This window comes from Theobroma cacao, chromosome 7, assembly GCF_053813885.1.
Source record: "Theobroma cacao isolate CCN51 chromosome 7, ASM5381388v1, whole genome shotgun sequence".
NCBI classification, from domain to species: domain Eukaryota; kingdom Viridiplantae; phylum Streptophyta; class Magnoliopsida; order Malvales; family Malvaceae; genus Theobroma; species Theobroma cacao.
The window spans coordinates 778,504-798,654 of NC_142645.1; the positions used below are offsets into that span (position 1 = coordinate 778,504).

At 37.1% G+C, this 20,151-nt stretch overlaps 6 protein-coding genes across 8 annotated transcripts; 4 read left to right on the top strand and 2 right to left on the bottom strand.

Annotated features, from left to right (window-relative positions):
- The first annotated feature begins 358 nt into the window (after positions 1-358).
- Positions 359-3,877, top strand: TIM50 (Haloacid dehalogenase-like hydrolase (HAD) superfamily protein). Its single transcript, XM_007020469.3, has 10 exons — positions 359-798; positions 902-990; positions 1,513-1,549; positions 1,915-1,976; positions 2,107-2,220; positions 2,426-2,530; positions 2,634-2,732; positions 2,893-3,049; positions 3,240-3,342; positions 3,489-3,877. The coding sequence occupies exons 1-10, from the start codon at positions 507-509 to the stop codon at positions 3,532-3,534; spliced, it is 1,104 nt and encodes a 367-aa protein (XP_007020531.1). The 5' UTR covers positions 359-506; the 3' UTR covers positions 3,535-3,877.
- A 1,113-nt stretch (positions 3,878-4,990) lies between these two features.
- LOC18593307 (zinc transporter 11-like) lies at positions 4,991-6,952 on the top strand. 2 transcript variants are annotated; one of them, XM_018124094.2, is made up of 3 exons: positions 4,991-5,557; positions 6,078-6,133; positions 6,212-6,952. In XM_018124094.2, the coding sequence occupies exons 1-3, from the start codon at positions 5,068-5,070 to the stop codon at positions 6,740-6,742; spliced, it is 1,077 nt and encodes a 358-aa protein (XP_017979583.2). In that variant the 5' UTR covers positions 4,991-5,067; the 3' UTR covers positions 6,743-6,952. The 2 variants fall into 2 exon arrangements, with proteins under 2 accessions (XP_017979583.2, XP_007020536.3); XM_007020474.3 differs by having other exon boundaries at positions 6,078-6,124.
- Positions 6,953-8,031: 1,079 nt separating this feature from the next.
- LOC18593309 (uncharacterized) lies at positions 8,032-10,015 on the bottom strand. Its single transcript, XM_088807955.1, has 4 exons — positions 9,586-10,015; positions 9,401-9,487; positions 9,072-9,310; positions 8,032-8,952 (listed from the first exon to the last, which is right to left on the bottom strand). Exons 2-4 carry the CDS (start codon positions 9,447-9,449, stop codon positions 8,875-8,877), a joined length of 366 nt encoding a protein of 121 aa, XP_088664081.1. The 5' UTR covers positions 9,450-9,487; positions 9,586-10,015; the 3' UTR covers positions 8,032-8,874.
- A 1,195-nt stretch (positions 10,016-11,210) lies between these two features.
- LOC18593308 (zinc transporter 11-like) lies at positions 11,211-13,047 on the top strand. The gene is made up of 3 exons (XM_018125127.2): positions 11,211-11,768; positions 12,277-12,323; positions 12,411-13,047. Exons 1-3 carry the CDS (start codon positions 11,303-11,305, stop codon positions 12,939-12,941), a joined length of 1,044 nt encoding a protein of 347 aa, XP_017980616.2. The 5' UTR covers positions 11,211-11,302; the 3' UTR covers positions 12,942-13,047.
- A 471-nt stretch (positions 13,048-13,518) lies between these two features.
- On the bottom strand, positions 13,519-16,302 carry LOC18593310 (isopentenyl-diphosphate delta-isomerase). Its single transcript, XM_007020477.3, has 6 exons — positions 16,002-16,302; positions 15,004-15,340; positions 14,485-14,569; positions 14,235-14,321; positions 13,905-14,144; positions 13,519-13,785 (listed from the first exon to the last, which is right to left on the bottom strand). Exons 1-6 carry the CDS (start codon positions 16,163-16,165, stop codon positions 13,709-13,711), a joined length of 990 nt encoding a protein of 329 aa, XP_007020539.3. The 5' UTR covers positions 16,166-16,302; the 3' UTR covers positions 13,519-13,708.
- Positions 16,303-16,671: 369 nt separating this feature from the next.
- On the top strand, positions 16,672-19,374 carry LOC18593311 (zinc ion binding protein). 2 transcript variants are annotated; one of them, XM_018125267.2, is made up of 5 exons: positions 16,672-17,042; positions 17,143-17,338; positions 18,055-18,466; positions 18,548-18,750; positions 18,846-19,374. In XM_018125267.2, the coding sequence occupies exons 1-5, from the start codon at positions 16,885-16,887 to the stop codon at positions 19,035-19,037; spliced, it is 1,161 nt and encodes a 386-aa protein (XP_017980756.2). In that variant the 5' UTR covers positions 16,672-16,884; the 3' UTR covers positions 19,038-19,374. The 2 variants fall into 2 exon arrangements, with proteins under 2 accessions (XP_017980756.2, XP_007020541.3); XM_007020479.3 differs by having other exon boundaries at positions 16,673-17,042; positions 18,055-18,750.
- The last annotated feature ends 777 nt before the right edge of the window (positions 19,375-20,151 follow it).

Sequence of the window (20,151 nt, forward strand, 5' to 3'; positions counted from 1 at the left end):
CGTCAATTTTTTTCGCTCAAATGTGATTTGTCATCAAATTTTAAGAGCTATAATTAAAGAAAGCCTAACAACACTCATAATTCATAATTCGATATATATAAATAGTTAGTGAAAAAATACAATACAAGTTTAATCTCGTTCACAAGCTATTATTTATTTAAGTTTGATATAAATAATTGGTATTACTTTTATTTGTTAATACTTAAAAAATATTTAAATTAATTTTTATTTTGTTATAAAATAATATATGAAAAGTAAAAAATTCTATGAAATAATGAAAACTAAATATTTAAAAATAAGAAAAATAGTTTAAGTCGGCTACCAAACAGCACATTTCCCCCATTCCTATTCTAGACCCGAACCAGAAATTACCCAAAACCGACTTCCAAACACAGCGCTTAAAGGAGTAGTAATCACGCCCCTTCGATCTGTAAAACCCTAAAACATTTCTAAAACCTCAATCGAACAAAAAAGGAAGCCCCAAAATTGAAAACCCCTAAGAAGAAATGTCTTCGATTATTCTTCGATCTCGAATAATTTCGAGTAGTTGCAGTTCAAATATCATCAATCGAAGGGTTTTTAGTTCAGGAGTGGTTTCGTCTTCTTCTTCAAATCCTTCTAAAGAAACGATCATTTCTTCACAATCCATTCTCTCCGATCAATCGCCACCTCCTCCTCCACCTCCGGCGCCGGAAGCTTCCCCGCAGGTTTCGGGAAGGAAAGGTTGGAGCTTTCTCAAGTACGGACTCACCGCAGCTGTTACTGGAGCTATTGGCTATGCTTGTTATCTCTCTTATAGTAAGTGTTTGTTTGATAAAGGTTGGATCAATTTGTGATTTTGTTTATGATCTTTGTTTAAAATGTGGGGTTTTTTAAACAAACTATTTAATTTGATTTGCAGAATGTTCATATGAGGAAGTGAATGAGAAGGCAAAGGCATTGCGGGCTGCGGCCAGTTACACTCCTAGTGAAGATGCATCTGCTGTTGATGTAAGTTTGAACTTTTTTTTTCCTTTTAGTGAATTTTCTAATTTTATTTCAGTTTTTGGAATGATGTCATGTACAATTTGGTTAAGGCATGCAGCTGGTCTAGTTATAATTTGATTCTCATTCGTATGAGTTTAATGTGATCTGATGTGGTTGGTTTGACCATCTTGAACCATAGTGTAAACAGAAGTAATGGCTAGCTGCTTTGGTGTTTAAGTAATTGGTAAACTTCACGACAATTTCTTTTTCAATGTGTAGGAAAATGATTCATGTACTCACATAACAGCCGTCCATCATTGCTTCCCACAGGTGATTCCTGTATGATTGATGGCTGTGATGTGATGATGTTATGAATACATCGATATCAGTTATGTGAGTATTTATATTAATGTCCTTATGGTTATGAATGCACATGTGATGTGCTTGTGCTAAGTCATAACAATGTGATATAGCCATTGTTAAGTTGGTCTTATGAAATAATCAGATATTGAAATGGTGACGGTTTGTTTTCCATATTTTGTTCAGAAATATCGGGGCTTGCTCTACTCTGCTGCAATGACAGGTTAGGGCCTTATTATGTTTCTATTTTGCTCCTTTCTTTGTTCATATCTACAATATTCTCTACAGTCTTTAGTATATATTAACCCAATCACTACAGCAATATTTTCATAATGGGGAGTTAAATTTGTATTTTATGTAAGCATTTTTTTCCTTCCAAGTGTTCGGGAATTTTCCTTAGAATAAATTGGGCTACGTCATTATTAATAGATTTTATGGGGGCAACGAACAAAGTTCATTCCCTGGTGTTAATTTCTCTTTATTAAACTCAGTCAATGGTTATGACGTTGATTTGTTAATGATTGACCTGTTTACATGTTCTGCTTCTACCACTTTCTGCTCATACCTTCCTTTTTTATAACTATTCAGTTCCAGCTAAAGCACTTGAATCTTACCTGGATCTGAGGAGGTTAGTGGAAGAACATGTGCTGGTGAGTGCTGTGTTTGTTGCTATTGTTTCTGATTTTCTAGTATTTTCTGCTTATCTTTTGTTTTTTCTTCTTTACATTAGCATTAAGCCCTTCTTTTCTTCATTTCTTATAGTTTTTTCTCATATTGTAGGAATTTACTGAACCAACCTCAGATAAGCTTCTTCCTGATTTGCATCCTGCAGAACAACATGTTTTCACTCTTGTCCTAGATCTGAATGAGACATTACTTTATACAGATTGGAAGGTAAGAATTTGACGGAAATCTATTTTCCATTTGCCTCTATAGAATAATTGTTTGTCAGAAATCAATGCAAAGATTCTTGGAAAACCAACTATTTGTGATTATTTACAAGATTCAATGGATAGTCTCTTTTTTGTTATTTTGATGATTGATGTTCATGTTCATACATTTGTATTTCCTTTTTTTTTAACCTTTTGGGTTGGCAAAGCGAGAGAGAGGCTGGCGTACATTCAAAAGACCTGGAGTTGATTCCTTTTTGGAACATCTGGCAAAGTTCTATGAAATTATTGTGTATTCTGACCAGATGAATATGGTAATTTGATAATTTCCATTGTAACAACCATTTTAAATACATTATTATGGAGATAACTGATGTTATCAGCAATTTAATTGTTTGTTTGTTTTGGCTTGTGCAGTATGTCGATCCTGTTTGTGAAAGGTTGGACCCTAACCATTATATACGATTTAGGCTTTCAAGGGCTGCTACTAAATATCAGGATGGCAAGCATTATAGGGTATTTTGTAGTTGATGATTTTGCTTTGAAGCATTTCTGTTTTTGTTTTCCCCTATATAGTTTGCATCTATAATTAGTGTATTAATCTAGGGGATGGTATCTTTAAGACCTTCTACTTCAAAATGAGTATTCTTGTTAATAAATAGTTCCTGTTGCACAGGATCTTTCAAAGCTTAACAGGGACCCAGCCAAGATTTTATATGTGAGTGCTCATGCATTTGATTCTAGCCTTCAACCAGAAAATTGTGTTCCTATTAAGCCGTATAAGCTTGAGACAGATGATACAGCACTTTTGGATCTTATTCCCTTTCTTGAATGTAAGTCTCCTGCTGTTTCTTTTGAACTTGCTTTTTCTTGTTTCCCTTGTTCAAATTATACATGTCATGTGTGCTAACTAGTGTAGTTGGTAGGGTGTATGGTTGATCAAAACTGTCTTACTTGATCATTTTTTTTTTTGGCTATTTTCTTTTGTTATGTGTAACACCATCTGCTTTGGTTTGTCCACAGATGTCGCCCGCAATAGTCCAGCTGATATCAGACAAGTGTTACAATCTTATGAAAGAAAAGATATTGCGAAAGAGTTTCTTGAGCGTTCGAAAGATTATCAGAGGTGAAGTGTCTTCTTTCTTTTGTGTATTGTCATATCTGTCTCAGATATGCAAGCATTGTAGTTTATGATAACATTGATAAATGCTAGTCCCATCCATACTAATACACTGTTGAATGACATTTTGATTGGGACCCACGATGATGCAGGCGAATGCAGGAACAGAGGCAGCAAGGTCGTTTCTGGCGGCGGTGAGGAGAATAGTTATGTATAGTTGATGGTTGTGGATTACGGAAATCATTCTGCAGGATGAATCACAAGAATTGATAGACCAAGTATTGTTGAAGTTTTCAAGCTCCTTTTTGGCAGTAAAAAAAGCCCATTTTCTGATAAAGAGTTATACATTGATGAATTGCATCTTGCAGTTGCACTGCATCGTTTAAATATCTGACAAAAGAACTTGTATTTTTTGTTTCTTTTTGCCGAGATGTAGGCAAGCTTCCAGTACCTTAGATCATCCATAAATCAAAATTTTGGCCCGAGTTTATTGTCACAGTTATTCATTCTTGCAATATTCAGTTACTTTCCACAAGAAAAATCTTAGCTTAACTTTAAACCTGAGTGATTAATTAACTCATCTTTCTCCCTTTTAATGACAGATTTGTAATGCTCTCATGGAACCTAATCGATCATCATTCGATGCGTGTAAGTCTGACTCTCTCTTGCTACTGAGTTAGGATATGATCCGCATACCATGATGCAACAGGAAAAGGATTTTGGTTGTTTTGTTTTTGACAATTGCAACAGTCTCACTGTTGTCAATTATGAGCAATCTTGTTCTTTACCAAGTATGCCAGGATCATGAAAGTAGTGACTAGTTTGAAGAAATGGGGTGCTTCAATTATTCTACTTCCACTGTTCTTGAACTCGCAATTGACTTGTTCTGGCTTGACCAAATCCCCGTGTTAAGGATGGTTCACACATCTTTGTCCTGAACCAACGGCTTTGAATGTGTAAACCTTGGGTGTGGATGGTGAGAGTCTATCCAGGCCTGTCAGCCACGAACCCAACTTCACGGCAAAGCCAGTCTGAAAGTGGATCCCACTTTGATGTTTTGTCCTGGTAGATATGGGTTATTAACTTATAATTTAACTCGAATCTAAAAAATAAAAATTATAATTTAACTCCTTACATTATATATTGGCTGAATGTTGTCGATGTTGTTCACATATTTAATTTTATAAAAGATTTAACCATGAAATAAATCAAAACAACTGTCTAATACTTTCATATCGTAATTTTCATTCATATATTTTTTACTAATACATTTTATTTTCCGTTCTCTATCGATATACATCACGAGAAGAAAAAGTAAATATAAACTTCACGTTTATTTTTTATGGTTTCAACTTATTTTATGTACTATCATGTAATTGTTATTTTTTCAAAAAAATATAAAATATTAGGAGAAAAATATAAGTTAAAATCGAAACCGTTTAAGTGGAATTTATCCTACCTTTTTTCTCATATTAAAACATGAAGAAGCCAAAAAACATTGTAATCTACCAAGGTTCCATCAGGTGGAAATAATTAAATAAGTGAAGGTAAATAGAATGAACAGATCAAATTTGTTTGTCTTTTTACTGCTTTTTTTTTGTTTGTAGAACTACACTTGTAATAATATCAACGTCCATTTCGGCATTTCCTGGTACTTCCCAATGCTTTTGTAGTACAGACAACGAAAAAAACCATCTTCTTCTGTCTGTCCATATAATCCATGTACGTATCATGCAAGAACCTCACATTCTTTCAATGAAACTCTCGCGCTTTCTCTTCGTCCTCCTTCTCTCCCTCTCTCTTTTCCTCTCTGCCACCTCCCATGGGGGCAGTGATGATGATGACAAGGGTGCAGGTGAAAGCAATGAGCCTCCTCATAGCCTACGTTCCAAATCCTTGGTCTCGGTCAAGATATGGTGCTTGATTCTCGTGTTTGTATGGACCTTCATCGGTGGGGTGTCACCATATTTCCTGAAATGGAACCAGGGTTTTCTGGTATTGGGAACTCAGTTTGCTGGTGGGGTTTTCCTGGGGACTGCCATGATGCATTTCTTGAGCGATGCCAATGAAACCTTTGAGCGTTTGACGAGTAAAGAATACCCTTTTGCGTTTATGTTGGCCTGTGCTGGATATTTGTTGACCATGGTGGCTGATTGTGTGGTTTCTTATGTGTACGGGAAGGACAAGAGTTCATCTAATCATGGTGATTTGGAACTTCAAGGTAAGAAACTGTTTCCTGTATTTTTTTGTTTGAGTTAAAAAATTCCGGGTAAAGAAAAAGAGGTCTACCTTTGTTTGGTTGCTGAGGCAAGGAGAGAAGAAATTCAAAGTTAATGACTGTTAAACATAATCCAGATATAGCTGTTAGGTGAGACAAGCAAAGGCCCATAGTTTTGTTGGTTTCACATGTCATGTCTTGTTTATTTATTACTTGTTAAAGAAATGGTTTAAGGAAAGGAAAAAGAATATGAGCAACAGTGTTTGGTCGCTGTGAAAATTTGGGAAAAAGATAAGTTGTTTCTGCTCGAAATTTTCTTGGTAAAGACTTTGGGACGAAGAATGGTTTCTGAATGGTTTAATGCTGTTGTTGAGTAATAAATTATCTTAGTCCGGCAAAGTCGCAAAGACTAGTGCTTTTATGGTGATCCTGGCGGTTGAACTGTTACAATGAGAGCTGTAACAGGGACAATCAAATCACAGTTTCACTTTCTTACCTCGTACATGTCTTGTCTAAACTGCAGGGCCCGAGCAGACCAAAAGTAATCCTCATGGTCATGGCAATCCGCCGGTGAGCTATGTATGGTCTTTTTCTTACAGAAATTATTCCTGAGACTTGGTTTCTGTTGATGTTTGATGGCCTTGTTTGCTTTTGTAGGGTGGCAATGGCACTGATACCACCAGCGCGCGGTCCTCATCACTCACAACTGTGAGTTCCTTTGGAGACAGTGTTTTGTTGATCGTTGCCTTGTGCTGCCATTCAGTCTTTGAGGGCGTCGCTATCGGAGTTGCAAAGACAGAAGCCGCTGCCTGGAAAGCATTGTGGACGATCTCCTTGCACAAGATATTTGCAGCAATTGCAATGGGAATAGCACTGCTCCGGATGATCCCTGATTATCCCCTGTTGTCTTGTGTAGCCTACGCTTTTGCATTCGCCATTTCGAGTCCTATCTGGGTGGCCATCGGGATCCTAATCGATGCCACGATTGAGGGTGTCGTGGCTGAATGGATCTTCGCCATATTGATGGGTTTAGCATGTGGAGTGTTCATCAACGTATCAATAAACCATCTGCTATCAAAAGGTTACACTCCCCAGAAGACAATTTCAGTTGACACACCCCATCACAAGGTTTTGGCTGTCTTGTTAGGTGTTGGAGTGATTGCTGTTGCGATGATCTGGGACACTTGATAGCTATTGTAACTTGGGTACCGTCTGAGTTTTGGTTTGCTAAAGTTTAAAGGGATTAGGTTTTCTCTAGTATCTGTCATAGTTGCTTGATCACATGCTTCATTCTATTGGTCCATAGAACTATAATTCTTCTCCATGGAAAAAAAAAAAATCTATAAGTTGTCTTTATCATATATTTATACCTTTGATGGACATATTTTTGGAATCTAATATGGAATCATGGATCAAAGTTAGGGAATTTATGGACAAGTGGTATATGCCAAAACTAGATTTCATGCTGACTATTGTAAAGAGATTCTTGTGATAGGGAGAAGAAGCGTTGCAAACAAGTAAAAGGATACGTCAGAGGTGGCAGAGAAAAAGATTGAAGCAGTTCCTGAAGTACTGAGTGTGGTGACAAGTAGAATAAAGTAAGAAGAGAATTAAAGAGTAAAAAAAAATTAGAGAGAGAATTTAAAGAGAGAAGCTTTCAAGCTGAGAATGTGTTAGCTCAGAAGGAGAGAGAAAAGCCCATCTAAATGACTTGTGAAGCTCTATATATAGTGTTAAAAGTGATGGTTACTCAAGAATAGGTTTTAATGCGCTTAATGAATGATATTATTATAAACATTAATGTGAGTAATCGTTATTGTAATTGAATGTAATAAGACTTGTTCTCAAGTAAAAGGTAATAGAAAAAAGTGTATAAAAATAGATACAAAAGAAGAAGCTGTACGAGAATAAGTATAAGAGAAGAAGCTGTACATGAATAGGTGTACGAGAATAAGGTAATAGGGTGAAATGCTTGTACTTCAAGAAAGGGTTAAGAGAAAGACCCCTTAACTATCTCCATATCTAAGTTACCAAGTCAAATTCTTCGGAACATCTCAAGATGAAAGCACAAGTCAAACTCTCCGAAATATCTCAAGATGAAAATAACCCATGAAACCTGTCACTTATTTCGAGTTACTTTCACTGTCACTCAAGTAAAGTGGTTATTCTATTCAAAATAGTTATTCTACTTGTATTAGTTGTTCCATATGGAGTAGTACTTTACTTATTATAATTGTTATACTTTAACTAGTACTCCACTTGTTCTAATTGTTTTGCGTGAAGTAGCGCTTCACTTGTTCTAATAGCACTTCACTTGTTCAGGTTGTTCTCCGTATAATATTATATTGTAACATAATTTTTTAGAGTAACAGTATTAACCAAAATCAAGTATATAAAATTTATCAAAATCAATTGAAGAGCATAAAAAAAAATGAAGAATAAAGGAGCTGAAAGCAGACGTTTTTTATGAAGAAAAATTGGGGTTCAAAAACTCTCATGTTCATCTTACTATTGACTGTATTTATATGAACACTTACATCAGATCTGAAATACTCGGCATTGGAAAAAGAAATAAGAGGAAAAAACAGCTGTGCACAGGATACCACAAATGGGTTTTTGTGCATTTCAACAGCCACAGCAACAGCAAACTAGAAATAACAAGAATACCAGGCAAATAAAAAAAAACATGAAAAAAACATGTGGCTTTCTCAACATTACAGACCAAATGAAACGACTTACCAACGCACCGTTTAATCAAAATAAAAGAAACACTAATAAGTGATAAAAAGTCAAGCTGATTTTCATTTCATTAGCTCTTGAACTGTTGGTTGAAAATGACATCGTGTCTATCTTCTTCCTTTCTTCAGCTGCTTTGAAATTGTGCCCAGACTCATCTTCTTCTCTTTTATCAGATGGAATTACTCAACACTCAACAATCTACAACTATAATACATGAATCATGTTAAGCACGACTACTTCATAGGAGGGTATAGAACTTACTGGTGATAATACAACAAAGTCAGATTCATCTAGTGACTCTTGCCTTCCGGAAACACAGGTAGATCAGCAACACACTTCAGCCTTTGAAATAAACACCTTTTTCGTGTTGCTTGAGTTCAATGAGTTTGCCACGCCTAATATTCCAGGCCGAATCATGTACTTAATCAGACACAACACAAGCATGGAAACTGTTTCGTATTATAACTATACCAAGGGAGAAGAGACATCGAAAAGTTCATTAGTAAACCAAGAACAAGAATTGACCCAAAAAGGGAAAGATTTGGATCAGCAGCTCGAGTGAGTGAGTAATATCCCGTGCTCTAGAGGTCCAAATGGCGAGCTTTCTCAAGGCTAACTGATACTATAATGGGCCCAGCCAAGTCTCCAACAGCAGAGCCCGTTATGATGCCATTGTAAGGCAGTTAAAACTTATACGCAAATTTGGGATGTTAGTAACTGGTAACTATTTGCTATAAACTACAAAGAGCAGAAGGCACATATAGGTGACTGGCTTGCCAATCCACTGACCCATTGAAGGACGGATAAGAGTGGCACGAATCCCTGCTCCAAAGGAAGCAAAAATCAATGGAGCTCCACACCTGATTGTAATACCAGAAATCTTCTTTACAAGAAGTTTAGCTAGCTCTGTAATGTTGACCCCATCACTCTGTCCAGAGTTCGTTATGCGAGAAAAGCATCGGTAGATTTCAATACCAGATTGGACAAGCCATGCTGCCGCAACTCCAAGAAAATGACCTGAATAAACGTCAGGCAGCAAACAAAGATGTTACGAAGCTAAAGCAACGATTTAACAATATAACAGAGGCATATGATAATGGTTTTGACCTCTCAAAGTTTTTCTGCTAACTCTGAAGAAGTACACTGTAGTAGGCATTCCCCTTTAGGACTTCCAGACAGATGATTTCGGAACATCTGCATATGTTGATCAAACTCATCAGCAGCTAATAATAATAACCATAAAGCAACAAGATTTTGATTAATAAGAGTAAGGGCATTATTTTCCCAATTACATTCAAGCAGGCAAGTTATAGTAGAGCCACCACCATAACTTTGTAGAATGATGGACAAGAAGTACTTTTAAGGAGTTTCCACGCCATGCGTTGTGAAACATAAAGGACAGCAAGTCTTTCAAGGACCCGTCTTGTAGTTACAACAGTAGTCTGAGTAGGCCTAAAACACAATACTGTTAAGCTGGTCCTTAAACAGTAAAGGATTGTCTCAATTGCAGGGCAATGTTATTCGTTGATTATTGTCACGGTTATTTGTTCTTGCAATATTCAGTTACTTTCCACAAGAAAAATCTTAGCCTAACCTAAAACCTGAGGGATTAATTTACTCATCTTTCTCCCTTTTAATGACAGATTTGTAATGCTCTCATGGAACTTACTCGATCATCATTTGATGTAAGTCTTGACTTTCTCTTGCTGCTGAGTTAGGATATGATCCGTGATCGGATACCATGATGCAACAAGAAAAGGATTTTGGTTATTTGTTTGTGACAATTGCAACAATCTCACTGTCCTCAGTCGAAAGCAATCTAGTTCTTTACCAGTTCAATCAGGATCATGAAAGTATTGACTAGTTCGAAGAAATGGGGTGCTTCAATTATTCTACTTCCGTTGTCCTTGAACTGGCAATTGACATGTTCTGGCTTGGTCAAATCCCTGTGTTTTGGTGGGTTCACACATCTTTGTTCTGAACCAAGGGCTTTGAAAGTGTGAACCTTGGGTGTGAACGGTGAAAGTCTATCCAGGCCAGTCAGCCATGGACCCAACTTCACGACGAAGCCAGTCTTGAAAGTGGATCCCACTTTGATGTTTCCTTCAGACTTTCACGACATGTTTACTGTCCTTTCTAGTTTCTACCCAGGTGCCAAATATTAGGACCATAATAGCTAGCTTGGCAGTAACGCAAATCAGAAACTCCATGGATAACTTGTCTTTGAGAATCTGACCTTTAGATGTGCATTCAGGATTAAGATCTAATGGGAGATTCTCATTCCATGACATTTTTATAATTCTCTTTGTTTCAAATTGCATGTTGGTCTTATTATTATTATTATTGTGTTGTTTCACTAGGCATTATTCATAAGTCCTGGTAGATATGGTTATGAACTTATAATTTAACTCATTAAATCTTATATTGTTTGTCTTTTGTTGTTGTTATTCAAATATTTAATTTCATAAAAGATTTGACCATGAAATAAATTAAAAGAAGTATCTAATATTTTTTCACCGACACTGTCATCCATATATTTTTTTATCAATACATTTCACTTTCAAAGAGTAAATATAAACTTCACTTTCATGTTTTTGGGTTTCAATTTATTTTATGTGATGTCATGTAATTTTTTAATTTTTTTTTAAAAAATACAAAATATTATCTGAAAAATGTTAATATAGGAACCGTGTAAGTAGAATTTACTTTACTTTTTTTTTTACATATAACGTATTAATCTAAAGAAGCCAAAAAAATGTGATCTACCTAGGTTCCATCATGGGCAAATAATTAAATCAGTGAAGGTAATTGAATGAACAGATCAGATTTGTCTGTCTTTTTTTTGTCCTTTTTTGTTTTGTTTGTAGTACTACACTTGTAATATCAACCTCCATCTCGGCATTTCCTGGTACTTCCTTATGCTTTTGTAGTACAGACAACGACAAAAACCATCTTCTCTCTGTCCATATAATCCATGTATGTATCATATAAGAACCTCACATTCTTTCAATGAAAGTCTCACGCTTTCTCTTCTTCCTCCTTCTCTCCCTCTCTCTTTTCCTCTCTGCCACCTCCCATGGGGGCAGTGATGATGATGACAAGGGTGCAGGTGAAAGCAATGAGCCTCCTCATAGCCTACGTTCCAAATCCTTGGTCTTGGTCAAGATATGGTGCTTGATTCTTGTGTTTGTAGGGACCTTCATCGGTGGGGTGTCACCATATTTCCTGAAATGGAACCAGGGTTTTCTGGTATTGGGAACTCAGTTTGCTGGCGGGGTCTTCCTGGGGACTGCCATGATGCATTTCTTGAGTGATGCCAATGAAACTTTTGAGGATTTGACGAGTAAAGAATACCCTTTTGCGTTTATGTTGGCCTGTGCTGGATATTTGTTGACCATGGTGGCTGATTGTGTGGTTTCTTATGTGTACGGGAAGGGGAAGAGTTCATCTAATCATGGTGATTTGGAACTTCAAGGTAAGAGACTGTTTCCTGTATTTTTTTTGTTTGAGTTGAGAAATTCTGGGGAAAGAAAAAGAGGTTTACCCTTGTTTGGTTGCTGAGGCAAGGAGGGAAACATTTAGAGCTAATGACTGTTAATCATTATCCAGATATAGCTGTTAGGTGAGACAAGAAAAGGCCCATGGTTTTGTTTCATATGTCATGTCTTGTTTATTTATTACTTGTTAAAGAAATGGTTTAGGGAAAGGAAAAAAAATATGAGTAACCATGTTTGGTTGCTGGGAAACTTTGGGAGAAAGATAAGTTGTTTCTGCTCGAAATTTTCTTGATAAAGACTTTAGGACTAAGAATGGTTTCTGAATGGTTTAATGCGGTTGTTGAGTAATAAATAATCTTAGGCTGGCAAAGACTTTTGATTTTATGGTGATCCTGGCGGTTGAACTGTTACAATGAGAGCTGTAACAGGGACAATCAAATCACAATTTCACTTTCTTGCTAAGTACGTGTCTTGTTTAAACTGCAGGGCCCGAGCAGACCAAAAGTAATCCTCATTGTCATGGCAATCCGCCAGTAAGCTACATATGGTCCTTTTCTTACAGAATTTATTCCTAGGACTAGGTTTCTGTTGATGTTTGATGGCCTTGTTTGCTTTTGTAGAGTGGCAATGGCACTGATACAGCCTGCGCACAGTCGTCATCACTCACAACCGTGAGTTCCTTTGGGGACAGTGTTTTATTGATTGTTGCCTTGTGCTTCCATTCAGTCTTCGAGGGCATTGCGATTGGAGTTGCAAAGACAGAAGCCGATGCCTGGAAAGCATTGTGGACGATCTCCTTGCACAAGATATTTGCAGCAATTGCGATGGGGATAGCACTGCTCCGGATGATCCCTGACCGTCCACTGCTGTCGTGTGTAGCCTACGCTTTCGCATTCGCCATTTCAAGTCCTGTCGGAGTGGCCATTGGGATCATAATCGATGCCACAACTCAGGGTGCTGTGGCTGATTGGATCTTCGCCATATCGATGGGTTTAGCATGTGGAGTGTTCATCTACGTATCAATAAACCATCTGCTATCCAAAGGTTACACTCCCCAGAAGACAGTTTCAGTTGACACACCCCATCACAAGTTTTTCGCTGTCTTGTTAGGTGTTGGAGTGATTGCTGTTGTGATGATCTGGGACACCTGATAGTTATTGCAACTTGGGTACCTTCTGAGTTTTGGTTTGCTTAAGTCTAAAGGGATTAGGATTTCTCTTGTATTTGTCATAATTGCTTAATCACTTGCTTTCATTCTATTGGTCCATAGAACTATAATTCTTCTCCATGGAAAGAAAAGAACCTATAAATTGGCTTTATCATATATACCTTTGATGGACATAGAGTCGGAATCTAATATGGAATCACGTGGATCAAAGCTAGGGAATGTCTGGACAAGTGGTATCTGCCAAAACTAGATTCCATGCTGACTATAATACATGAATCATGTTAAGCACAACTTCATAAGAGGGTATAGATCTTACTGATGATGATAAATTAAAGTCAGATTCATCTAGTGACTCTTGCCTTCTGGAAACAGAGGTAGATCAGCAACACACTTCAGCCTTTGAAATAAACACCTTTTTTGTGTTGCTTGAGTTCAATGAGTTTGCCACGCCTGGTATTCCAGGCCGAACCATGTACTTAATCAGACACAATGCAAGCATGGAAACTATTTAGTATTATAACTATACCAAGAGAGAAGAGACTGGGGTATAGAAAAGTTCATTAGTAAACCGAGAACATGAATTGCCCCAAAAGGGGAAAGATTTGGATCAGCAGCTTGAGAAGCAGTTTCCGATTCAAAAATCTACAATAAAAAGTGTATTATTGGTAAAATTTCATTAAATTCTCTAAGAAAAGTTTCTAGAGTACAATTGTGAAATTTGAAGTAGCTGAGTGAGTAATATCCAATGCTCTAGAGGTCCACATGAAGAGCTTTCTCGAGGCAAACAGATACTATAATGGGCCCAGCCAAATCTCCAACAGCACAGCCTGTTATGATGCCATTGTAAGACAGTTAAAACTTATACACAAATTTCGGATGTGGGTAACTGGTAACTATTTGCTATAAACTACAAAGAGCAAAAGACGCATACAGGTGCCTAACTTACCAATCCACTGACCCATTGAAGGACGGATAAAAGTGGCACCAATCCCTGCTCCAATGGAAGCAAAAATCAATGAAGCTCCACACCTGATTGTAATACCAGAAATCTTCTTTCCAAGAAGTTTAGCTTGCTCTGTAATGTTGACCCCATCAGTCTCTTCAGAGTTCGTTATGCGAGAAAAGCATCGGTAGATTTCAATACCAGATTGGACAAGCCATGCTGCCGCAACTCCAAGAAAATGACCTGAATAAACATCAGGCAGCAAACAAAGATGTTACGAAGCTAAACCAACAATTTAACAATATAACAGAGGCATATGATAATGGTTTTGACCTCTCAAAGTTGTTCTGCTAACTCTGAAGAAGTACACTGTAGTAAGCATTCCCCTTTGGGACTTCCGGGCAGCTGATTTTGGAACATCTGCATATCTTGATCAAACTCATCAGTGGCTAATACCAAAAATTGGAAAGCAAGAAGATTTTGAATAATAAGAGTAAAAGCATTTTTTTCTCTTTTACGTTCAAGCAGGCAAGTTATAGTACAGCCACCACCATAACTTTGTAGAATGATGGACAAGAAGTACCTTTAAGGAGTTTCCACGCCATGCGTTGTGAAACATAAAGGACAGCAAGTCTTTCAAGGACCCGTCTTGTAGTTACAACAGTGGTCTGAGAAGGCAAAAAACACAATAGAGTTAAGCTGGTCCTTAAATAGTAAAGGATTGTCTCAATTGCAGGGCAATGTGCTTCAAATATGGAAATTAACAATTCGCAGCAAACATATTTATAATTTTATATTGAGGACTGGAGCTTAGATTTAGTAAACTCCACAGAAAGAAAAATTGAACATATTCGTCATGTGTAAATATGAAGTTAATTATCATCTAAATTACACAACTCCATATAATTTTATTAATTTTAACTGCTTACATTGATGAATCATACACATATCTGGTTTTTTGCTTGAGTATCACTGAACAAGCATATCAGAATTTCATATGATACAGACAACATAAAAGAGACAGATTAACAATATAGTGAAACTGGCTCAGTGGCAGGATTTCATAAAAAGGTCAAGGCAAGAGTAAAGGGAAACAACTCACCTCACGAATTATTTGCTTCACTGATTTTTTGAAGGGAACAACTAAATCCACATGGCGCTCTTCTGGAGTGTCCTGCAGGAAGTCATCATCATCTTCTTCTGTGTCCATAGCAGGCTCCAATAGAGGCAAATAGAACATCAGAAATGACCTCAAGGTTGTCAGAGCAAATGGCCTAAACTCAAAAGCTGAAAAAAGAGGCTTTAACTCAATCTTATACTCCTTCACAGAGTATTTGATAGCATCATTCTTAAATATATCTTCAGATGCTCTCCGTATACTTGAGATGTAATCTTCAGGCAATGCCCCGGCAGCGTCACAATGAGAAACCTTGGGATGACTGCAGCACAACCACTAGGGATTAAATATAAACTTTTTACTCATTCCACCATCAACCCCTTTACCCAATCACCATCATAAGCAAGTAGTAATTCTTAGAACAATGTGAAATAGAATAAACCAGGCTAATGACGTCAACTTCATGCATAACAAAGACACAAATTCAAGACAATAATTAACTAAGCAATTAGAATGTAGCCTTCTAAACCAAACCCAGCTGTCTAATATAGTACTAAAAACCAAATTCGACACTTAAATCAATATTGTGAAGATTCTAAAGAAAACCGAATGTTAATCCAATCCATATCAGCACTGTTCAATACACATATCAAACACAGGCACACATACACACACAGATGATGACATGTATAAGCATATACATGTATAGACATATAGACATGTAACATGCATACGAGACCAAAACGAATTGCCTAATATCATGAACATCCATTATCCAATTTAATCAAATCAGCACTGTTCACTGAGCAATACAAGAATCAAATTCAGCCGCACATACACATACACATATGATGACATGAACACTGACATACAATAAACACAATTTGCCTAAATACCATCAAAAGCCAGAACCTTCTGCTAATCACCACTGTCAACAAAGCAATAACAAACAAAAGTAAACAAATAAATGGATATAAACATACCCAAAAAGGAACCTAGAGGCAAAAGGGGCTCCAGCAGCGACGGTAGCAGCGGCTGATGCGGCGGCAGCGGAGGCAGAAAAGAAGCCAGTAGAGTGGAAGCTTTGTGGAGGGCAAAAGCTTGGGCTTTTCTTGTATAGATCTAGCAATATTGCTATTCCCGCCATTGTTATTCCTCAGTATGCAGCTAATAACACAATACATAAAAGAGACCCACTTTGCCTTATATCACTACCATAACAATGATCAGGTCAAGTTGCTTTCTACCCTTTTGGTTTTCTCTAGGAAAGTTGAGGGGTTTGAGGTTATTAACTTCTGATTCAAAACAATAAGCAAAGGTGTTAACAAGGGTGAGCTTAGAGGCACTGGAAAAGACTTGATTTTTGCAAGAGAGAGAGAGCGACTTAACCAAGCTCTTTCCTTTCCTGAAATTTCCTCGTTTGTTGGGTTTTGTTTGGTTTCTGAGAAAGCTAGGAAGCAAGGCCCATACATTACATTGGCTTAGGCTGTGGTTTTTTTTTTTTTCATAAAAAGTTAGGAATAGTTTTTTAAAAAAATTATTTACTAATTTTTAATTAAAATATTTAATAATTAAAAATAAAGTTGAATTTTTTCACCCAAAATAATCAAATTTCCCATATTTAAAAAAAGGAATACTTAATTAATTCACTCATGCAGCCAAACAAGTCATATCCCTGCATCCCAAACAGAGCCTTTTCTTTCCAGGCTGGTAATAACGATTCAAAATCCCGCCACCTGTAAGCACAAAAACAAAAATAAACAAAAAAACCCACTTTCTTCCCCAAAGTTCTTACCTTTTTGAGAAATCAAGGGTTTTTATTGAAATTAAGGTTCTGATTTAGCCCAAGATTAGGTGAAAAGGAAAATGAACTTGGGGGATTTACACAAGGTTTGGGAAATCAAAGCATTGAAAAGGAAACCAGGAGAAGAAGAAGCCAAAAAGATCTTGGAGAAAATCGCCAAACAGGTTCAACCCATTATGCGTAAGCACAAATGGAGAGTCAAGCTCCTCTCAGAATTCTGGTAAATTTTGTATCTTCCTATTTTTTTAGAGAAAGGGAGCTCTTTTTTTTTTTAAAAAAAAAATTTTGCTGAATATGATTTTTTTTTATGGGATTTTTAGCCCGAATAATCCGGCTCTGTTAGGGTTGAATGTGGGAGGTGGAGTGCACGTGAAGTTAAGGCTGCGGAGACCTAACCGGGATTGGGATTTTTATCCCTTTGATCAAGTTCTTGATACAATGCTTCATGAGCTTTGCCACAATGCCCATGGTCCTCATAATGCTAGTTTTTACAAGCTTTGGGATGAACTTAGAAAGGTCCATTTCGTTCTTTTAGATAGTCCTTAATCATCATTTTTCCAATGCCAAATGCTGTTTCATGGATGGTTCATTTCTACATTTATACTAATTTTCAGCATGGTAGTTCTTTTCATGCTAGCCTTGTTTGAGTTTGTGCTATTGTGTTAAACCAATAAAGGCTCTAATTTGAGAGATGGGGGTTATCTGAATCTCTGGCCTGTGAGGATCAAATCATCAAGAAAGTGACCTTAGGTGTTTTGGGGACTTCTTAAGATATCTGCTTGTATGGATATGCGTAATTGCGTGTAATCAATTTGGAAACAGGAAAGCTGTTTGAATGGCAATTGATATTTGGTTGTTGGTTAAAATGCATTTGAGCTCTATATCAGTTTCAATCCATCTACAATGCATAGTATTCTCTTTGTATGAAATGTCTTCTTGCAAGCTTTATACTGATCTGCAGTGTATATTCATGAGATGTCTCATTTTTGTTTTCCTTGTTGTCATTTATTTACTTGTGTTTCTGGAATTTTAACAATTCAATGGGAGTTAGTCAAGGTCTGAAGAGACACCCTTATTTTCATCTTTGGATATTCTAAGGACATAGGACGAATTAATCCAGTTTGCTGTTTATTGCATATAAATAAGAAAATAATTTGGAGAATCTATATTTAAGTAGGGGAGCATGCTAGTTTTAATGTGTTTGCATAGTTGTCCTTGTTATGTCCATGCAGGAATGTGAGGAGCTCCTGGCAAAAGGGATAACTGGCACAGGAGAGGGGTTTGATCTTCCTGGGAGGCGCTTGGGTGGATTTTCCCGACAAGCTCCACTTTCATCTCTTCGCCAAACTGCATTAACTGCAGCAGAAAACAGAGCACGCTTGGGGTCTCTATTACCTTCTGGACCTAAACGTCTTGGTGGTGACAGCACCATTATGGATGCACTTAGTCCAATACAAGCAGCTGCAATGGCTGCAGAAAGGAGATTGCAAGATGATATCTGGTGTGGTTCTCATTGCTCTGAGGTTGCTGGGGATGAAGAAAATAGTGCTGATACTCGGCAGGATCATTTGGACATGGAGCAAAGAGCAGAGAGCTTGAGGGTAAAAGATGTTTCTAGTGGACATGCTTTGGGTGGAAACTCTGGTAAACGAAGTCTTGAACCAGATAAAAGTTTTCAATCCATGAACGACCATTTAAAATCGAGTTTTGTGGATTTAACTACAGATGCTCCAGTACTTGGATCTTTTATCAATTGTGCTGCCAGATCTCCTAAATCTCCTAAAAGAAGTTGTAAATCTTATAACCTTATACCTACCCATTCTAGTTCAAGTGCCTCTTCTTCTGTGCCCAAGCTTAATGATGATTTTTCTGAAAGTCAAGGAATAACTGCTATGTGGGAGTGTGAATCATGCACTTTATTGAACCCGGTAAGTGTTTCAGGCAGCAATAATGAAGTGTTTAAAGAAAATTCCTTTCTTGTATCTTACTTTTTATGCATGTCATTGATTTCAAACCAATGCAGCCATTAGCCCCAATATGTGAGCTTTGCTGCACAGAAAAGCCCAGAGACATTGGTACCAAGTACAAATTTTGGTCCTGCAAGTTTTGTACATTGGAAAACAGTGTGAAATTGGATAAATGCTCAGCATGTGATCAGTGGAGATATTCACATGGCCCTCCAGTATCGACTCGAGCACCCAATGTTGGCACATGAGAACTAATGTCTCCATGTCCATGTTTCATCCCATCCAAGTCAGTAGATCTTCCTTGGTGAAATTTTGTAAAAATGCCTTCTTAGAAGCCATATGGAGCATTTTCTGGTGTTGGTTGCTTCTTTTGTTGTTATTACAATTGATGGTTGCTTGAAGCCAGCCCTATTTTGATTATCTTTTGGATGCTATCAAAATGTTGTACTGATCCATATAAAGAGAAGAAGGGAGGGAGGGAGAGCATTGTAATCTGGCTAGAAGTTCCTATTTTGGGGCCAAATGATACTTATTTTTGTACCTTTTTCAATGTAAATACTAGCTCCAACTATACATTCTGATAAATTTTTTCCTCTTTTTTCTGCTGTTTTTCTTGCGCGACTAGCTTAAACAAGCATTGGTAATTAATAAACATGAAATGAGCAAAGCAGAATAACAAAGAATTGATAATTAATAAGCATAAGCTGAACAGAGGATTAAGGTATGAAACTGTACAGATTCTCTTATTCTTATTTTTTTCTTTTTCTTTTGATTGAATGAAATAATGAGGAAATTGAAGAGAAATAAATAACGGGTAGCCATCTAAAACAACACACCAGTTTAACCTGATATGCAATCATTGAATCCAACATGACAGGAAAAACATCTAGTTAATGAAGTCATGTGGATGAGGTTTTGGTTAACTGGTTCTGTCTCTCGAAGATAGCTTGTCCAAGCCTGTCTGCCCATGGATGATAGACCCCATAAAATACTGATCAGAATGTTGTTGAACAAAGGTGCACAGATACTAATAATAGATAATTGACTTAATAATATCCTCTCTCTCTCTTTACCTGTAAATCATGCCAGAGTATGCAGTTTTATAATTGTTTATCCAGCTTTGATCATCCCCATCATGGCTAGGTGGCCTAGGATACCTCCATATTGTACGTGGTGAAGGAAGCTCTCACATAGTGAAAAGACTGAGATGACGTGTTGGGATACAAATCATGCAGTGATAGCACTCTTTCATGGTTAAATGTTCCTACGGATGTAGTTGCAGAAACAGCTTGTGTTTTGTCCTTGGAGCAGCCGCCACTGCCAACCTTGGACAACACGATTTTGATGGTTGGTCTTTGCCTG